Source organism: Erpetoichthys calabaricus, chromosome 17 (assembly GCF_900747795.2).
Source record: "Erpetoichthys calabaricus chromosome 17, fErpCal1.3, whole genome shotgun sequence".
Classification (NCBI taxonomy): Eukaryota; Metazoa; Chordata; class Cladistia; order Polypteriformes; family Polypteridae; genus Erpetoichthys; species Erpetoichthys calabaricus.
In genome coordinates, this window is record NC_041410.2 from 20,739,078 (window position 1) to 20,755,359 (window position 16,282).

At 39.7% G+C, this 16,282-nt stretch overlaps 1 protein-coding gene across 1 annotated transcript in view; it reads left to right on the forward strand.

Moving 5' to 3' along the window:
- The window catches only part of mtmr10 (myotubularin related protein 10), a 105,839-nt gene that overhangs the window by 7,855 nt on the left and 81,702 nt on the right, over positions 1-16,282 (forward strand). Inside the window, 1 exon segment of the mRNA XM_028823539.2 lies at positions 5,809-5,869. Within this exon segment, the coding sequence (XP_028679372.2) occupies positions 5,809-5,869 (61 nt within the window).

Consider the following 16,282-nt stretch of genomic DNA (forward strand, 5'->3'; position numbering starts at 1 on the left):
CATTTCTGAATTTGTGCTAAATGATCTGGTCACAAGTGCTTTTTTTGTGGTCAAGAGCTACAATGATTGGATCACCAAAAATATATTTCAATACCAGATATTAATTAGGCCAGCATGTCTTGGGGCTTGAGTTTAAAAGTGCAGACTTTGTAGTGGCAGTGGCCAGGTAGCTGTGTAGTAGTCGGGTAATGTTTGTTGGATTGTGCCTAAATCATTTTTTTTTTTGTAATCACAGTGGTTTAAGTTAGGGTGAGCTTAATCTGTGTGGTGCCTTATTGTCCTTTTGAATCCATAGCTCTGTCAAAGATGGCCTGGCATGCATTTTACTGCTTCAGTTCAGTTTATTCTTGTGTGTTGTTCTTCACTGAGTGCAGGTACATAGTGCTGTAACCAGTTCTTTGGTAAAATGCAAGTATAGATTTTACAAATTATTAAATAAAGAATTAGTAAAAAAAAAGACACAGATTTGTTAAGACAGAAAACAAACCTAAATGGAAACTAGCAGTATCTGCCCAGTAATAAATTGTTGAACTAGCGGAGGAGAGGATAAAAAAAACTCTTGTCAGCAGCATTCCTGGAGAAAGTAAACCTCTGGAGGGTCTATGGTCAATTATAACAGAGAAAACTGAATACGAGTTCTGGAGACCTCGACCTACTAGCTGCAGTGTCAGAATCCCACATAACTTTAGACTCCTCTGGTTTTTCATAAACTGTGAAAAGGTTATATTTAATGACATTTAAAGTCATTCTCAACTAACAGACGTCATTCCCAGTGTAGTGTGCCCAGAACTTTTTCTTTTGCTTTGCTTTTGCTTTGCCTTTAAACTTGTTTGGTTGTACATGCTAGTTGTCAATTTTATCTGATGTGCCCTTGATTCTGTTTTTTATTATTTTTTTTTTTTATTCTAAGTCGCGTACTGTCTCTTCAAAAATATTTTACACAGAAGAGAGAAGTTGTTCAGTATAGCATGTTGAAAATAATTTCCTGGAACTTCTGCATAGAATGTTTGAGTTGATGAGTGTGTCATTGTATAAATGTGGAAGAGCCACGTTTTAAACATATTTGGGATGTAGTGTACAAATATAATGAGTTTAATTGTGCACAAGGTGGAACTGTAAGTCGTGTCCCTTCATTAGAAAAATTAAAATGTTTAACGGGCCACTCAGTCAAGGAAAGTTCATCAATCCTATTCACCTGCCTTCCACATGCTAACATTAAGTCAGTTTTTGCAGGTCCCCAAAGTTCTACTCTCTACCTCAGTACTTGGTCACAAGTTACATATGTCTTTGAATCTTTGTGTTAAGAAAAACTAATGTCTGTGCAAAATTTACCCTTAACAAATTTCCATCTGTCCCCTTGTTGTTGTTGAACTTATTTTAAAGTAACCGCCTGGATCCACTGTACTAATTCCCTTCATAAGTTTGAAGACCTCATTTATATCACCTCTTAATATCTGTTTGCTTAAATTGACAAAGTTCGACTTCTCTAGTCTTTGTTCAATCCTCACAGTCCTGGAAATCAGTCTAGTTGCTCTTCCCTGTACTTCCTCCAGTGCTGCTATGTTTGTTTTTTTATTTTAGTAATATGGAGACCAGAACTGGACACTGTCCTTCAGGGGAGGCCTCACTAGTACATCATATATCTTCATCATACCCTCCGTTGACTTGCATTCTACTCATTTTAACCCAATTGAGTATGCAGATGTAGCCTTTTAACTCCCAGTGTTCAGTTCTTTACATTTATTTACATTAAATTTCTTTTTCCACAAATCTGCTCAAGCCTATATTCCCTCCAAGTCTGGGGCTACAGGGACATGTTCCCACATTTTTTTTTTTATTTTGGTCATACATTAAATCAATTTTTAGGTTAACTCTTCATTTTCGAAACCTATCCCCTGCTTTTTAAACTTAGACCAGACGGGAGTGTGCATTGCATCCTAAAATTTGCTTCTTTGCCCAAATTAACACTCAACTTGAACCGCTTGATTTTTCTGTGTCACATGTATTTGTGCTGCATTTTACAATAACTTACATTGTATGGCCAAAAATATGTGGACACCCCTCCAAATTTTCGAGTTCAATTGTTTCATTGTTAACAGGTGCATATCAAGCGCATAGCCATGCAATCCCCTTGACAAACATTGTGGAAGTTGAATAAGTGGAACTGAACGGCTCGGTGACTTGCACATGCAGCTACCATTGCCACAAGCTAGTACATGAAACTTCTTCCCTGCTAGATCTGCCCCGATCAATTGTAAGTGCTATTATTGTGGTAAACCACACAGATTCACAGAATGGGGCCACCATGTGGTGAAGTGCACAAGTTCCAAACTGCCTCTGGAAGCAGCATCAGGGAGCTTCTTGAAATGGGTTTCCATGGTTGAGCATTCTAGAATTTGACATGTCAGCTGTAGATTTTACTGTATTCCTTTGGCAGCGTTTAGCTTATGTAGTGTTTTATATTTTCACATCTCCCATGAAGCAAATCAAAGTTACTAGATAAAATGAAAGTCACAAGGGTCAGTTCAAGCTCTCCCACACTGACATGCAGATAGTGAATTAAAGAGTTAAGATTGTTTTAACTCTGATATCACTTTATTTACTGTAAGGATCTAAACTTATTTATTTCAGCATTTCTTAACACTAGAATTCCTTAAGCCTATGAAAATATCTGTAATGCCGGGCCACCTTAAATTACCTCGCACCTCCTCATCGGCGCCTTTGTTTTGCAAATGTGTCGGTCAGCACTGGCAACGGGTGGCCTGCTCACCCATACCCCACCGAGGCAGCTGAAGTCGGACACAAAATTCTCACAGCTGAAGTCTGTGTATCTGGGAGTTAGGTGTCTGGAATTGTATATGGTAATTAATGGAATACATTGTGATTCCAGTGATCTCTGTGAATGAGGGATGACAGCAAATGTGAAGCAAGAAATGTTGAACACAAAACTAAAACAGAAATGTTTCTCATGTTATAGTAATAATGACAAAATGTTGACATGAAGTGGATAATGTGTGAAGACTGAAGTCTAAATATCAAATAAACACTTTCACAGAAGGTATAACAAAACAAGTACAGTGATCCCTCCTCGATCGCAGGGGTTGCGTTCCAGAAACCCCCGCGAAAGGTGAAAATCTGCGAAGTAAAAACCATATGTTTATATGGTTATGTTTATATTGTCACGCTTGGATCACAGATTTGCACAGAAACACAGGAGGTTGTAGAGACAGGAACGTTATTCAAACACTGCAAGCAAACATGCAGAGAATGTCAGAGAGAGAGAGAGAGAGAGAAAAGCAAACAATCAAAAATCAATAGGTGCTGTTTGGGGTTTTAAGTATGCGAAGCACCGCGCAACAAAGCAGCCGCAAGTAAGGCCAGCAAGGAAGGGAGCAATGTGAAGGTAGGCTTTCAGCATTTTTTAGAGGAGCGTCTGTATCCTCTAGGTGTGTGAACATCCCCCCTGTTCACAATATATTTGAGGAGTTTTATTTAATACGTAATACGTGCTCTGATTGGGTAGCTTCTCAGCCATCTGCCAATAGCGTCCCTTGTATGAAATCAACTGGGTGAACCAACTGAGGAAGCATGTACCAGAACTTAAAAGACCCTTTGTCCGCAGAAATCTGCGAACCAGTGAAAAATCCGCGATAAATATTTAGATATGCTTACATATAAAATATGCGATAGAGTGAAGCTGCGAAAAATGAAGCGAGATATAGCGAGGGATTACTGTACACTTAACGCAGTGTTAAGATTATGTAAAATATGCATACACTAAAAAGGAGAATTCTTTTAAAGTTTCTTTAGCAAGAGTTTAGCAGTCTAATGGACTGTTTAAAGAAGTTGTTGTAAATCCTGCGGGTACAGGACATAATAATACTGCATTACCGTTGGCCCAAAGGTAACATAAAAAACAATTTTGTGGGTTGGGGGGCTGGGGTGGTGTCTTTGATTTTTCCCGCTTTCCTCAGACACTGTGCAGGATATACAAGGTCTGTCTAAAAAGAAGCCAAACTTATTAAATAGGGTGCCAATAAGGCAACATATGAAACTCGCAGTAATAGTAGTGTGTACCGTGACCTTTAAATTCCCTACTTGCTCGGTCACACCACGTCAGTTAGTTAAAGGGGTACATGCAGTAAAGGGAGAGGGTCTCCTGTGCCTTTTGTGATACAAGCTTAAATTGTTAAGGATCTTGAAAAGCAACATGTTTCAGTGAAATTGCAACAAGCTTATGGAGAAGGCTGTTTAAGCCACGTTTTACAAATAGTACAGACATTTCAAACGGCAAATAATTCAATTTGGCCCAAACTGGGTGGTGATAACATTGAGAAAGTGCGTGCTTTGATTTGTGAAAGTCGTCACCTAGCTGTTCATGAAAATGCTGAAGTTTTAGAAATCTGTAAAAGTTTGTTTCGCACAATTTTGCCTGAAAACTGCAGATGCATCATATTGCTGCAAAGTTTGTGCCACATTTCTTGACAGATGAGCAAAAAAGCGAACTGTGTAACAGTCAGTTAGGAGTTGTTAGATTGTTCAAATGTTGATGAAAACTTTCTGAAACGTGTCATAACAGGTGATGAAACACGAGTATACAGCTGCTGTGAACTTTTTTTGTTGACCAAGTTGAAATCCATCCTGAAAGGTTGCTGATTTCAAATGATGGAGAATGTGCCATAGGACCTTCCACAAAATGACATTCCAGAACTGGGAATCCATTGAAAGTGGAGTATAAATAGAGGAGTGGAATACATTGAAGGAGAAAAGTCTGATTAAGTTGTAAGCATATTAATAAATGTTTCTTGTGTTTTTTTTTTTTTTTTTTTTTTTTTTTTAAGTTCAGCTTCTTTTTGGACAGTCCTTTGTATATCCTGGAGGGATCAATGCAAAGCCTCGAGGTTGAGGGCAGATCAGTTCATATACCAGGCAGCGATGCATCTATTTAGAATACTTTCAATGATGCTACTGTAAAATGTTCTGACAATGTGGGAACTCATGCCAAACTTTTGTAGTTGTATGAGGCAGAAGAGATGCTACTGTGCGTTCTTCACCACTTTTTTTGTATGTTCAGTCCAGGTGAGGTAATTTATAATGTGCTCACGGAGGAACTTGAAACTCTTGACTCTCTCCACAAGGTATACTCCCAAGTTTTGCTTATGGTCCTTTTTTAAACTACAGTTCCTTTAAGGCCGTTTGGATGTTTGTGTGTGGTCGAGAGTGTGTAATGTGAGCTGTCTGCTGTGATGAACGGCTTTCTAGTGCAAAGATCTTTGTACCAAAGCAGCACAAATGTTAAATTCTTGCACACTTTAAAAAGTTCACTAAAATCACTTTGTCAGTAAATTTAGTCAATTCAGTTGTAGCTCCCACAAGGTGTTTTCTAGAGAGCTTACTACTGTTTTCCTTGTTGTTTTATTATCTTTTACTCTCCATTAGCCTTACCATTTCCGCAAAAGAAGGCGAACTAAAATATAAAGTAGAAATGAAGTAAAAGGAAGAAGCTGTCATAATGGTTCAGCCAGATTTGCAGTGATCGGAGATTGTTTTCTCAGGCTCTTATCTGATTACTTGTTTATTTTGCGTTCCATTTCCAGTATACTCGAGATATTTTGACACCGTCTAGTCTGATACAATCTCCTTGTAGTGTTAATAGTTCAGTCCTCTGCAGTGGGTATGAAGCTTTGTGTAGTACTGCCAAATGTGTCACACAGGCTGTTGTGCTTAGACGTAGGGAATACCTCAGATGCTTTGGTGCAATGTGTTTTTCATTGATTTATATTGAAATTTGATTTGCTTTTATTTCAGACAGGAATTAAGAAACCTCCCCTGACAACTCCAAAGAAGCTGGAAGCAAAACTACTGCCAGGTAAGCTGCGATTAATTCAGTCAAGATTGTGCTGATGTTCCCTTTTTTAAAGCTTAACTCTGTACTTTTTTTTTTTTTTTAAATTTAACGAGAGAACACCACTTTTATTTTTGCTATGATTATAATACTTTAATTAAATGGAAAATGAAAAGTCTGGAGTCAAGGAAATTAGTCATAAGATACCATTTAATTAGCTTTCCAATCAGCAGGATGTTTAAAAAAAAAAACTCTCGTTTTTAAGAGCCATCTGTAAATGTTTCCACAAAGTAAACAGTACAGTAAGAACCTTAACATTTTTCTAAATAAGCAAAACCGACAGACATGCCCAGGTCTGTTTGTTTCTTCAGACTTTAGATATCCTGGATATAATGGTTGGGGTAGCAGGAGAGATTCCAGGTCCCTTTTCCATTCTTTTTTGTCCTTAAGTGTATGAAAGCAATGGCTAATGAGTTGGGTTTGATGCCAGAAAGCTGAATTCTGATAAACTGCCATGAGTCCTTTAGCCTGCCTTCTGTCAAAGTATCTTTAATGACATACAGTAATCCCTCACTATATCACGCTTCAACTTTCGCGGCTTCACTCTATCACAGATTTTATACGTAAGCATATTTAAATATATATCGCAGATTTTTTGCTGGTTCGTGGGTTTCAGTGGACAATGGGTCTTTTAATTTCTGGTACATGCTTCCTCAGTTGGTTTGCCCAGTTGATTTCTCTCTCTCTCTCTCTGTCTCTCTTGCTCTGACATTCTCTGCTCCTGACGGAGTGGGTGAGAGCAGGGGGGCTGTTCGCACCCCTAGAGGATACGGACGCTTGTCTAAACAATGATGAAAGACTACCTTCACATTGCTCCCTTACTTGCTGGGATTCTTGCGGCTGCTTTGTCAAGCGATATGCTTCCCGGACGGTGCTTCGCATACTTAAAAGCTTGACCAGCACCTATCGGTTTTTGATTGTTTGTTTTTCTCTCTCTCTCTCTGACATTCTCTGCTCCTGACACGCACTCCTTTGAAGAGGAAGATATGTTTACATTCTTTTAATTGTGAGACGGAACTGTCACCTTTGTCTTGTCATGGAGCACAGTTTAAACTTTTGAAAAAGAGACAAATGTTTGTTTGCAATGTTTGAATAAAGTTCCTGTCTCTCTACAACCTCCTGTGTTTCTATGCAAATCTGTGACCCAAGCGTGACAATATAAAAATAACCATATAAACATACGGTTTTTACTTCACGGATTTTCACCTTTCGCGGGGGGTTCTGGAACGCAACCCCCGCGATGGAGGAGGGATCATTGTAATGCAGTAAATCAGTGCATGTCAGAAGAGAATTTCTCTAAACCTGCATTATTTGCCTGGTATTGCTGTACTGACCTTATGCATAGTATGTATCTCGGGAAATAATTGTGCTGTATGCAAGAAACATTGGGCTGGCTTTCATTATAATGGGTGTTACTTTAAATAACCTCTCAAATATGCTTCAGGATTGTGATGGTAGGAGGTGGATCTCTATCCCAGCAGCTTTGGGCACAAGGCAGGAGCCAGCCCTGAATGTGGCATCAGTTCAGCTAAACTCCTGCTCTTACACTGGACTAATTTAGAATCAGAAATTAGCCTAACACACATACTTGACATGTGAAAGGAGGAAATACCTGCAAACATGAAGAGAACATGCAAACTACACATTGACATTATCTTGGTGCAGGACTAGAAACAAGAACATTGGATCTGAACTGGAGCAGTACTAACTGCTTCAGAGCTGTGCTGCCTTCAATTCATAAAAAGTAGCTAAAAATATACTTTACCAATATTAACAAGGTTTCTTTTTTAAATCATTGGATTTCCACAAGTAGGGTGACACTGCACTATGACAGAACATTGCTTGCTTACTGAATGTTTGCAGTGTATGCCACTGGCTCTTTTGAAGAGGAAGGTCTACTATTAACAGATAAGGTTAGAAAGTCACCATCAGCTGAGCAGTCTCTGCTCTGGGCCCCGTTTTCATTTCCTTGCTAGCTCTTCATAATCGATTTTACAATTCAATACACAATTCAGATTCATTGTACATTTTTATGCAAGTGCATGGCGCTGCTTTTTAGGAACATCATAATGAGCCTAGTTTAACTTTGCAAGTACACCAACCTGATCCTGGGTGTAAAAAAATGACATGCATATCATGCAAGCCTAAATGTTATCAGTTTTCGGAGAGTGCAGATGCTGCAGGCCTCAACTCGTGTGCTTTAGCATTAGAAAAATTAAAAAAATAAACAAGACCCTGTTGTCACAAATAATGTACATGGAACGGATTTAGTTACGGAACGGAAAGTTACATTTTTAATAATACTTTCTTGAAATATTTTACAACATGAAAAACAGTCTGTTTTTAAAGGGCTTCATTGTAAAACTGTTTGTCTTGTGGTTTCCTGTTACAGTGTGATGCATAGAAGATGGTGGCATGGCTTTTTTTTTTTTTTTAGAAAATGTGCAACTTTTACTCTTGCATGTTTTTTGCCGCATTTCTCTGTGACCCACTTTGTATCTACTATTTTTATTTTTTAACTATTTTAAATATTTTAAATATCTATAAATACATCCCATAGCAGTATCACATGACAATACTTAAAAGATTGATAATGCATGTAGTAACCAAGCTTTGGCCTACAATGGAAGGCCTCAAGAGAAGACATACAGTGCATCCAGAAAGTATTCACAGCGCATCACTTTTTCCACATATTGTTGTGTTACAGCCTTATTCCAAAATGGATTAAATTCATTTTTTTCCTCAGAATTCTACACACAACACCCCATAATGACAATGTGAAAAAAGTTTATTTGAGGTTTTTGCAAATTTATTAAAAATAAAAAAACTGAGAAATCCCATGTACATAAGTATTCACAGCCTTTGCTCAATACTTTGTCGATGCACCTTTGGCAGCAATTACAGCCTCAAGTCTTGTTGAATATGATGCCACAAGCTTGGCACACCTATCCTTGGCCAGTTTCGCCCATTCTTCTTTGCAGCACCTCTCAAGCTCCATCAGGTTGGATGGGAAGTGTTGGTGCATAGCCATTTTAAGATCTCTCCAGAGATGTTCAATCGGATTCAAGTCTGGGCTCTGGCTGGGCCACTCAAGGACAATCACAGAGTTGTCCTGAAGCCACTCCTTTGATATCTTGGCTGTGTGCTTAGGGTCGTTGTCCTGCTGAAAGATGAACCGTCACCCCAGTCTGAGGTCAAGAGCGCTCTGGAGCAGGTTTTCATCCAGGATGCCTCTGTACATTGCTGCAGTCATCTTTCCCTTTATCCTGACTAGTCTCCCAGTCCCTGCCACTGAAAAACATCCCCATAGCATGATGCTGCCACCACCATGCTTCACTGTAGGGATGGTATTGGCCTGGTGAGGAGCGGTGCCTGGTTTCCTCCAAACGTGACGCCTGGCATTGACACCAAAGAGTTCAATCTTTGTCTCATCAGACCAGAGAATTTTCTCTCTCATGGTCTGAGAGTCGTTCAGGTGCCTTTTGGCAAACTCCAGGCGGGCTGCCATGTGCCTTTTACTAAGGAGTGGCTTCCGTCTGGCCACTCTACCATACAGCCCTGATTGGTGAATTGCTGCAGAGATGGTTGTCCTTCTGGAAGGTTCTCCTCTCTCCACAGAGGACCTCTGGAGCTCTGACAGAGTGACCATCGGGTTCTTGGTCACCTTCCTGACTAAGGCCCTTCTCCCCCGATCACTCAGTTTAGATGGCCAGCCAGCTCTAGGAAGAGTCCTGGTGGTTTCGAACTTCTTCCACTTGCAGACGATGGAGGCCACTGTGTTCATTGGGACCTTCAAAGCAGCAGAAATTTTTCTGTAACCTTCCCCAGATTTGTGCCTCGAGACAATCCTGTCTCGGAGGTCTACAGACAATTCCTTTGACTTCATGCTTGGTTTGTGCTCTGACATGAACTGTCAACTGTGGGACCTTATATAGACAGGTGTGTGCCTTTCCAAATCATGTCCAATCAACTGAATTTACCACAGGTGGACTCCAATTAAGCTGCAGAAACATCTCAAGGATGATCAGGAGAAACAGGAGGCACCTGAGCTCAATTTTGAGCTTCATGGCAAAGGCTGTGAATATTTATGTACATGTGCTTTTTCAATTTTTTTATTTGTAATAAATTTGCAAAAACCTCAAGTAAACCTTTTTCACGTTGTCATTATGGGGTGTTGTGTGTAGAATTCTGAGGAAAAAAATGAATTTAATCCATTTTGGAATAAGGCTGTAACATAACAAAGTGTGGAAAAAGTGATGCGCTGTGAATACTTTCCGGATGCACTGTATATACATTTCTAACAACGGGTTGCACTGCTGAATTATTCTCACTTTTTGTGATAAAATGTAGTTATTACTGTGTTCCCGCTTTGACAATCATGTTGTATTTGTGCTGAATTAGATTAATGAGCTGGTTGAGAAGAACAATGATTTTCTGGCAGAACGCAGAAGTCATTGCAACCAAAAGCGATGAAATACACTCGGTTTAGTACAGGCACATTATTTATCTGTTTTTCCTTTGTGCTTTTGCTCTTTATATGCATAATCTACTCATCTGGGGCATCTTGGCTGCCTGACGCTTTGCATTAGTGGCTTTCTCTGCTTAAGGAGATTATGTTGTTTGTTGCATTTGAGAAAATGTTATCTCGTTTAGGACACTATTTACCTGCCTTACTGTAACAACTGCTTAACAAAAATAGTCTAGCATCTGCTGAGGGTTTAATTTAAAAACACTTTATAATTTGTTATAGTTGAGTACATTAAGTGCTTTCCCCAAGGACTATGCTTTAAGTTCTGATGCCAATTGCTGCATGTCTGTCTTAACGTTTGTGTGTGCACTTTTATAGTTTGCACAATTTTTTGTCTCACCAGTCAAGTAAGTACCCTTTATGGCAGTCATATCTCTGTATTATAAAAAAAAATCTTGGGAGGGAAATGAGACGTGATCTTCTCGGAAGACAGTTTGATGTCCCACGAGACAAAAGGACAGCTGCTGTACAGGCTTTTAAATGATCGATGCACAGCATGACAAGCAGAACACGCAGCTCGCCAGCAGCAGCAAGCCAGCAGATGATCTGTCCGCATCTCCTTAGCATGCATTCAGCCCCCACTCATCCCCAGCCCGAAAAACGCGAGTGGCAACAAGACAGCTGCTGTACAGGCTTTTAAATAATTGACGCAAAGCGCGACAAGCAGAACACGCAGCTCGCCAGCAGCAGCAGCAAGACAGCAGCTGATCCGGCCACAGCTCCTTAGCATGCGTTCAGCTCCATCCCCCTTCACAACACGAGCAGTGTTATATGTCCCGCAAGAAAGAGATTTAACCAGGCCCGGGGCCAGAAATAAAGGCAAAAGAGTAGATAACAAAGTAGAACATCGTAAAGAATTCAAAAATGTTGCCGCGGGACACATGCAGAGCAGTTTAGAGATAATGTCTGTCCATTATCCAACCCGCTATATCCCAACTACAGGGTCACAGGGGTCTGCTGGAGCCAATCCCAGCCAACACAGGACGCAAGGCAGGAACCAAACCCCGGGCAGGGCACCAGCCCACCACAGGGTTCTAGGAAGTACGAAAATTCCAAAGTCTCAAAAAAAAATGATAGTAAAGATCACATTAGTGCAAACAAACGGAAATTATTACTCTGTGAAATAATGGAATTGCAAAAAGAGATTGAATATATTGTTCGGATTTAAACTTTCAGTCTGAGACTTGTAGATTGTCTAGTTCATGTTGCCAGCAAGAATTAAAAGATTCCAAAAACGTTGTTGCGGTATGAAGTCCTGTGAGACTGAGACTTTTAACATGAGATTCTTTCAAGTCACGCCCTACTTACAACTATTTTCAAATAAGACCATGGTCATCTAACCTCTCAGTCGTATGAATGCTTTTGTCAGACACACTTCCTGTGCTCTCAGCTCTTATAAATTTTATCAGGACAATAATTTTATACGTTCTAGATGACACATTAACGACTAAATGAAGAAGAAAGAGCATGGACAAACATTCGAGAAAGTCGTTTTATTTATTAGAGGGATAGAAATGATATTCATTCACAGGCAGTTATACGTTGCATTGTCACGATGTAAGTCCAAGAACGGAATCAAAATTCAATGCGATCTTGAAGAAAAGTTAATTCCAAATATTGTGTTTACAAAAGTTTTAAAGTAAAAGTGAAAATAATGCATATGTAACAATTCTCATGAAAATAACAATCACTTTAAATTGTATATCTGGTTAACCAAACCCGAGGGTGGGTGAGCGAAGGGGCAGGGGGCAGAGCCCCCTAGTTATCCAAAAATTGAAGGTTCAAATAGTTGTGTTAAAAATTAGTGTGTATTAAGAATATATACAAATATAGGATAAGAAGTCTGTGTGCTACATGTGTGTTTGTACTTATTATTTGGGTGTTGCCATTATCCAAGGTGACTTACAACATTTAAGAGGTAGAGCTGGTTACATTTCTTTTGTTGTCCAGCTGGAGTGCAGGCAGGTGAATTGAGTTGCGCGTGGTGACGCAGTGTCAGTATCAGAATTTGAAACCATACCCCCTAAACCCCCCCCCCCCCTCAGGGTTTGAAGTACAAAGCTTTAATGACTATACCACACAGCTTTTTGTGCCACACTGCCATTATGTGACTTTTGAAATTTAAATTGTTAATATTTTTACAGATGCACTGCCAGGCAAAAAAGTAATGTATTATAAGTGAGAGAACTAATTTTTAAAAGATGCACATGACACTTGAAGCATTCCTTTCACAAAAACAGGTTTCTCTGTGTGTATGTAATCAAAGAGAAAGTGGAGCTGGGCACGCTTCATGCTGCTTGTTAATGCTCATTAGAAAACCACACAAAATTACTCATGAATCCTCACACACATTAAACACAGTCATTAATAATTGATAGCATTTTCCCTATTTCTGCTGAGTTTTGTTCCTTGAGACCAGATAAGAGGTCACTGCACGGCTCTTGTTTATAAAAACTGAGGCAGTGTGAGCCTATACATGTTGCTCAATTTAAATGATTAAATTCACTAAGTTGTGAGCCTATACATGTTGCTCAATTTAAATGATTAAATTCACTAAGTGTTGCATTGCAATGATCTTTAAGTATTTTCTTGTTGTTATAATTATTAGCAAATATTTTTATTCATAGCTTCAAATTCTGTAAAGATGAGTTTAAATGTTTGTCAGGAAACTACTAAATTAACAAAGAATTCAAAGCAAAAATGTATTCACATTCCTAGTTCTTACAACAATGTAAATCCAAGAGCACAGCAGTGGGGCAGAAAACTGCATTGTTAAGTGGCATGTTTGCGAATCAGAAGGCTATCCATTTCCCTAAGGACAACACTAATCAAAATTGTGGGACGGCTGATAATGAAAGAAATGTACAAAAACACATTTATAAAATGCAACAGTATTGCATAGTGCGTCTGTATAGAAGCTGTGAACCGCACAATGAAAAAAAACATGGGATAGCCCTTATCTCATACGTGCAAGAAAATATCCTGTGTGTACGGGATACTTTCACATATATACAAGATGTTTCATGTATGTACAGCATACTTTTACACGTGTACGAGGTACTTTCACGTACGCACAAGATAAAGTTAGATTAAAAAAAAATGACAACAGTGCACATCAGGTATTCTGTACGTACGTGATTTGAAAGTATCCCATATGTACAAGGTATTTTCATGTATGTATGGGATAGGGTTATCCAGTAATTTTTTTCATTGTGTGGTTCAGAGTTTCCGTATATCTGGAGTAACACAATGCCAGAATTTGTATATGGTAAAATGAACAACTGTTCTTTTACAATCGAGTGTCTTTTTAAATTATATTTGAACCAGTAACGGCGCACTGCACGATAACGTGCAGGGAATACACTTGACTTTCTGTCTCTGTACATTTAGCATTCGTTTGCTCAGAGGTTAATGTGCTTGCTGCTTCCTGATCAGCTCTTCTTTTCTCCACCCTAGCGGCCCGCTTCTTCTCTCTTCTTTTGCTGGCATCTTTTTGCGTTAAAACTAATTAAATCGTGTTTGTGTTGCAATTATTTAGTAAGTTTTTCTTTAATTTTTCACTTAAGCTGGCACTTAAGTCTTCAATGTGCCTCAAGAGTGATTTAAGATATGAAGAGGTAGAAGAAGTGACGGCGAAGGTGGTAGGGATGAGAACGGCGCCCATGCACATGCACCACATGGCGCCCTGCTGATCGCTGCTGGGAGATGATTCTATTATAAAAATAAAAAAAGGAATAACCTTGGAGGTCAATCATCACCCCGAAAGCGGACAGTAGAGGTCACGTAGTAGATAGATAGATACTTTATTAATCCCCAAGGGGAAATTCACATACTCCAGCAGCAGCATACTGATAAAAAACAATATTAATTAAAGAGCAATAAAAACGCAGTGCAAGTTAAAAAAACAAAAATGCAAGGTGGAGAGTGCAAGGCAGGTATAATAGACAATAATCTTGTATAATGTTAACGTTTACCCCCCCCGGGTGGAATTGAAGAGTCACATAGTGTGAGGAGGAACGATCTCCTCAGTCTGTCAGTGGAGCAGGACGGTGACAGCAGTCTGTCGCTGAAGCTGCTCCTCTGTCTGGAGATGATACTGTTCAGTGGATGCAGTGGATTCTCCATGATTGATAGGAGCCTGCTGAGTGCCCATCGCCCTACCACGGATGTCAAACTCTCCAGCTCCGTGCCTACAATAGAGCTTGCCTTCCTCACCAGTTTGTCCAGGTGTGAGGCGTCCCTCTTCTGTAGATAGATAGATAGATAGATAGATAGATACTTTATTAATCCCAAGGGGAAATTCATTTCATGCTGCCTCTCCAGCACACCACCGCGTAGAAGAGGGCACTCACCACAACCGTCTGATAGAACATCTGCAGCATCTTATTGCAGATGTTGAAGGACAACAGCCTTCTAAGGAAGTATAGTCGACTCTGTCCTCTCTTGCACAGAGCATCAGTATTGGCAGTCCAGTCCAATTTATCATCCAGCTGCATTCCCTGGTATTTACAGGTCTGCACCCTCTGCATACAGTCACCTCTGATGATCACGGGGTCCAGGAGGGGCCTGGGCCTCCTAAAATTCACCACCAGCTCTTTTGTTTTGCTGGTGTTCAGGTGTAGGTGGTTTGAGTCCCACCATTTAGCACCAAACCATCAAGTCCTTGATTAGGTTCCTATACTCCTCCTCCTGCCCACTCCTGATGCAGCCCACGATAGCAGTGTCGTCAGCGAACTTTTGCACGTGGCAGGACTCCGAGTTGTATTGGAAGTCCGATGAATATAGGCTGAACAGGACCAAAGAAAGCACAGTCCCCTGCGGCACTCCTGTGCTGCTGACCACAGTTGCAGACCTGCAGTTCCTGAGACGCACATACTGAGGTCTGTCTGTAAGATAGTCCACGATCCATGCCACCACTACGTATACATAGTATATGTGTACCAAATTTCAGGTCAATAGTTCAAATGGTTTGTGAGCTACAGGTGATTTAAAATCCTGGACAGACAAATGAACAGCCACGGTAGCGTATTATATAAGAAGATGGTGACATTCAATCTGACTGCTCCTAGTACTATCTTAGACTGATAAACATATTTTTGCAAATGGTGAAAGTGTCCAGTTTCTTGATGACTAATTCATGTTCAGAAAATGTGGCAGATGATGAGCTAAACAGTAACATGAACTGAAACTTTGTATGCTGTTCTAGTGAGACATTCATTGCTAATCACATTACAAGCTTAAGGTATTTTACTGTTTTATTCTATTTTTAGAGGCTTTGTTTTAAATAATGGGAGAGAGTTCTGTGATGGCAGACACCATAAAAGGAGATATTATGTTATAATATGCAATATGTTAGGTCTACAGCCAAACACAGAAGAGCCTTTGGGGAGCCAGACAATTCTATGGAGGTTCATCATCTTCTCTGGCCTTACTAAAGTATAAGATATTGGTCATTTTTATTAATTGGATTCCTGATTTATAGGGTCTGGTATTGTCAGACTGCTGCCAAACTTAAAATGTTCCAAGATGTTCCTCTATGCAGTGTAATGTTAATAAATTTACATAGCACTGCAAACCTTTCGATAAAGGATTACAGTGCATTGCACAGTCTGGGTCTTATGGAATCATCTAGCCCCGTGACATTCCAGATGTGCTCTGTATCATGGTTGGCTATGTTGCTGAGTATTTCTGGAGACGAAGGCAGTCTTATCACCCAAAGAATGTTTTTTATTAAGGCAGGCATTTCCCACTATGGTATGATTTTTTTTTTTTTTTTTTTTGGGCCAATTTCAAGTAAATTTGTAAAGCCAAAAAATAAGCATGCTGTAAATGGCTTGATATATTCTTAG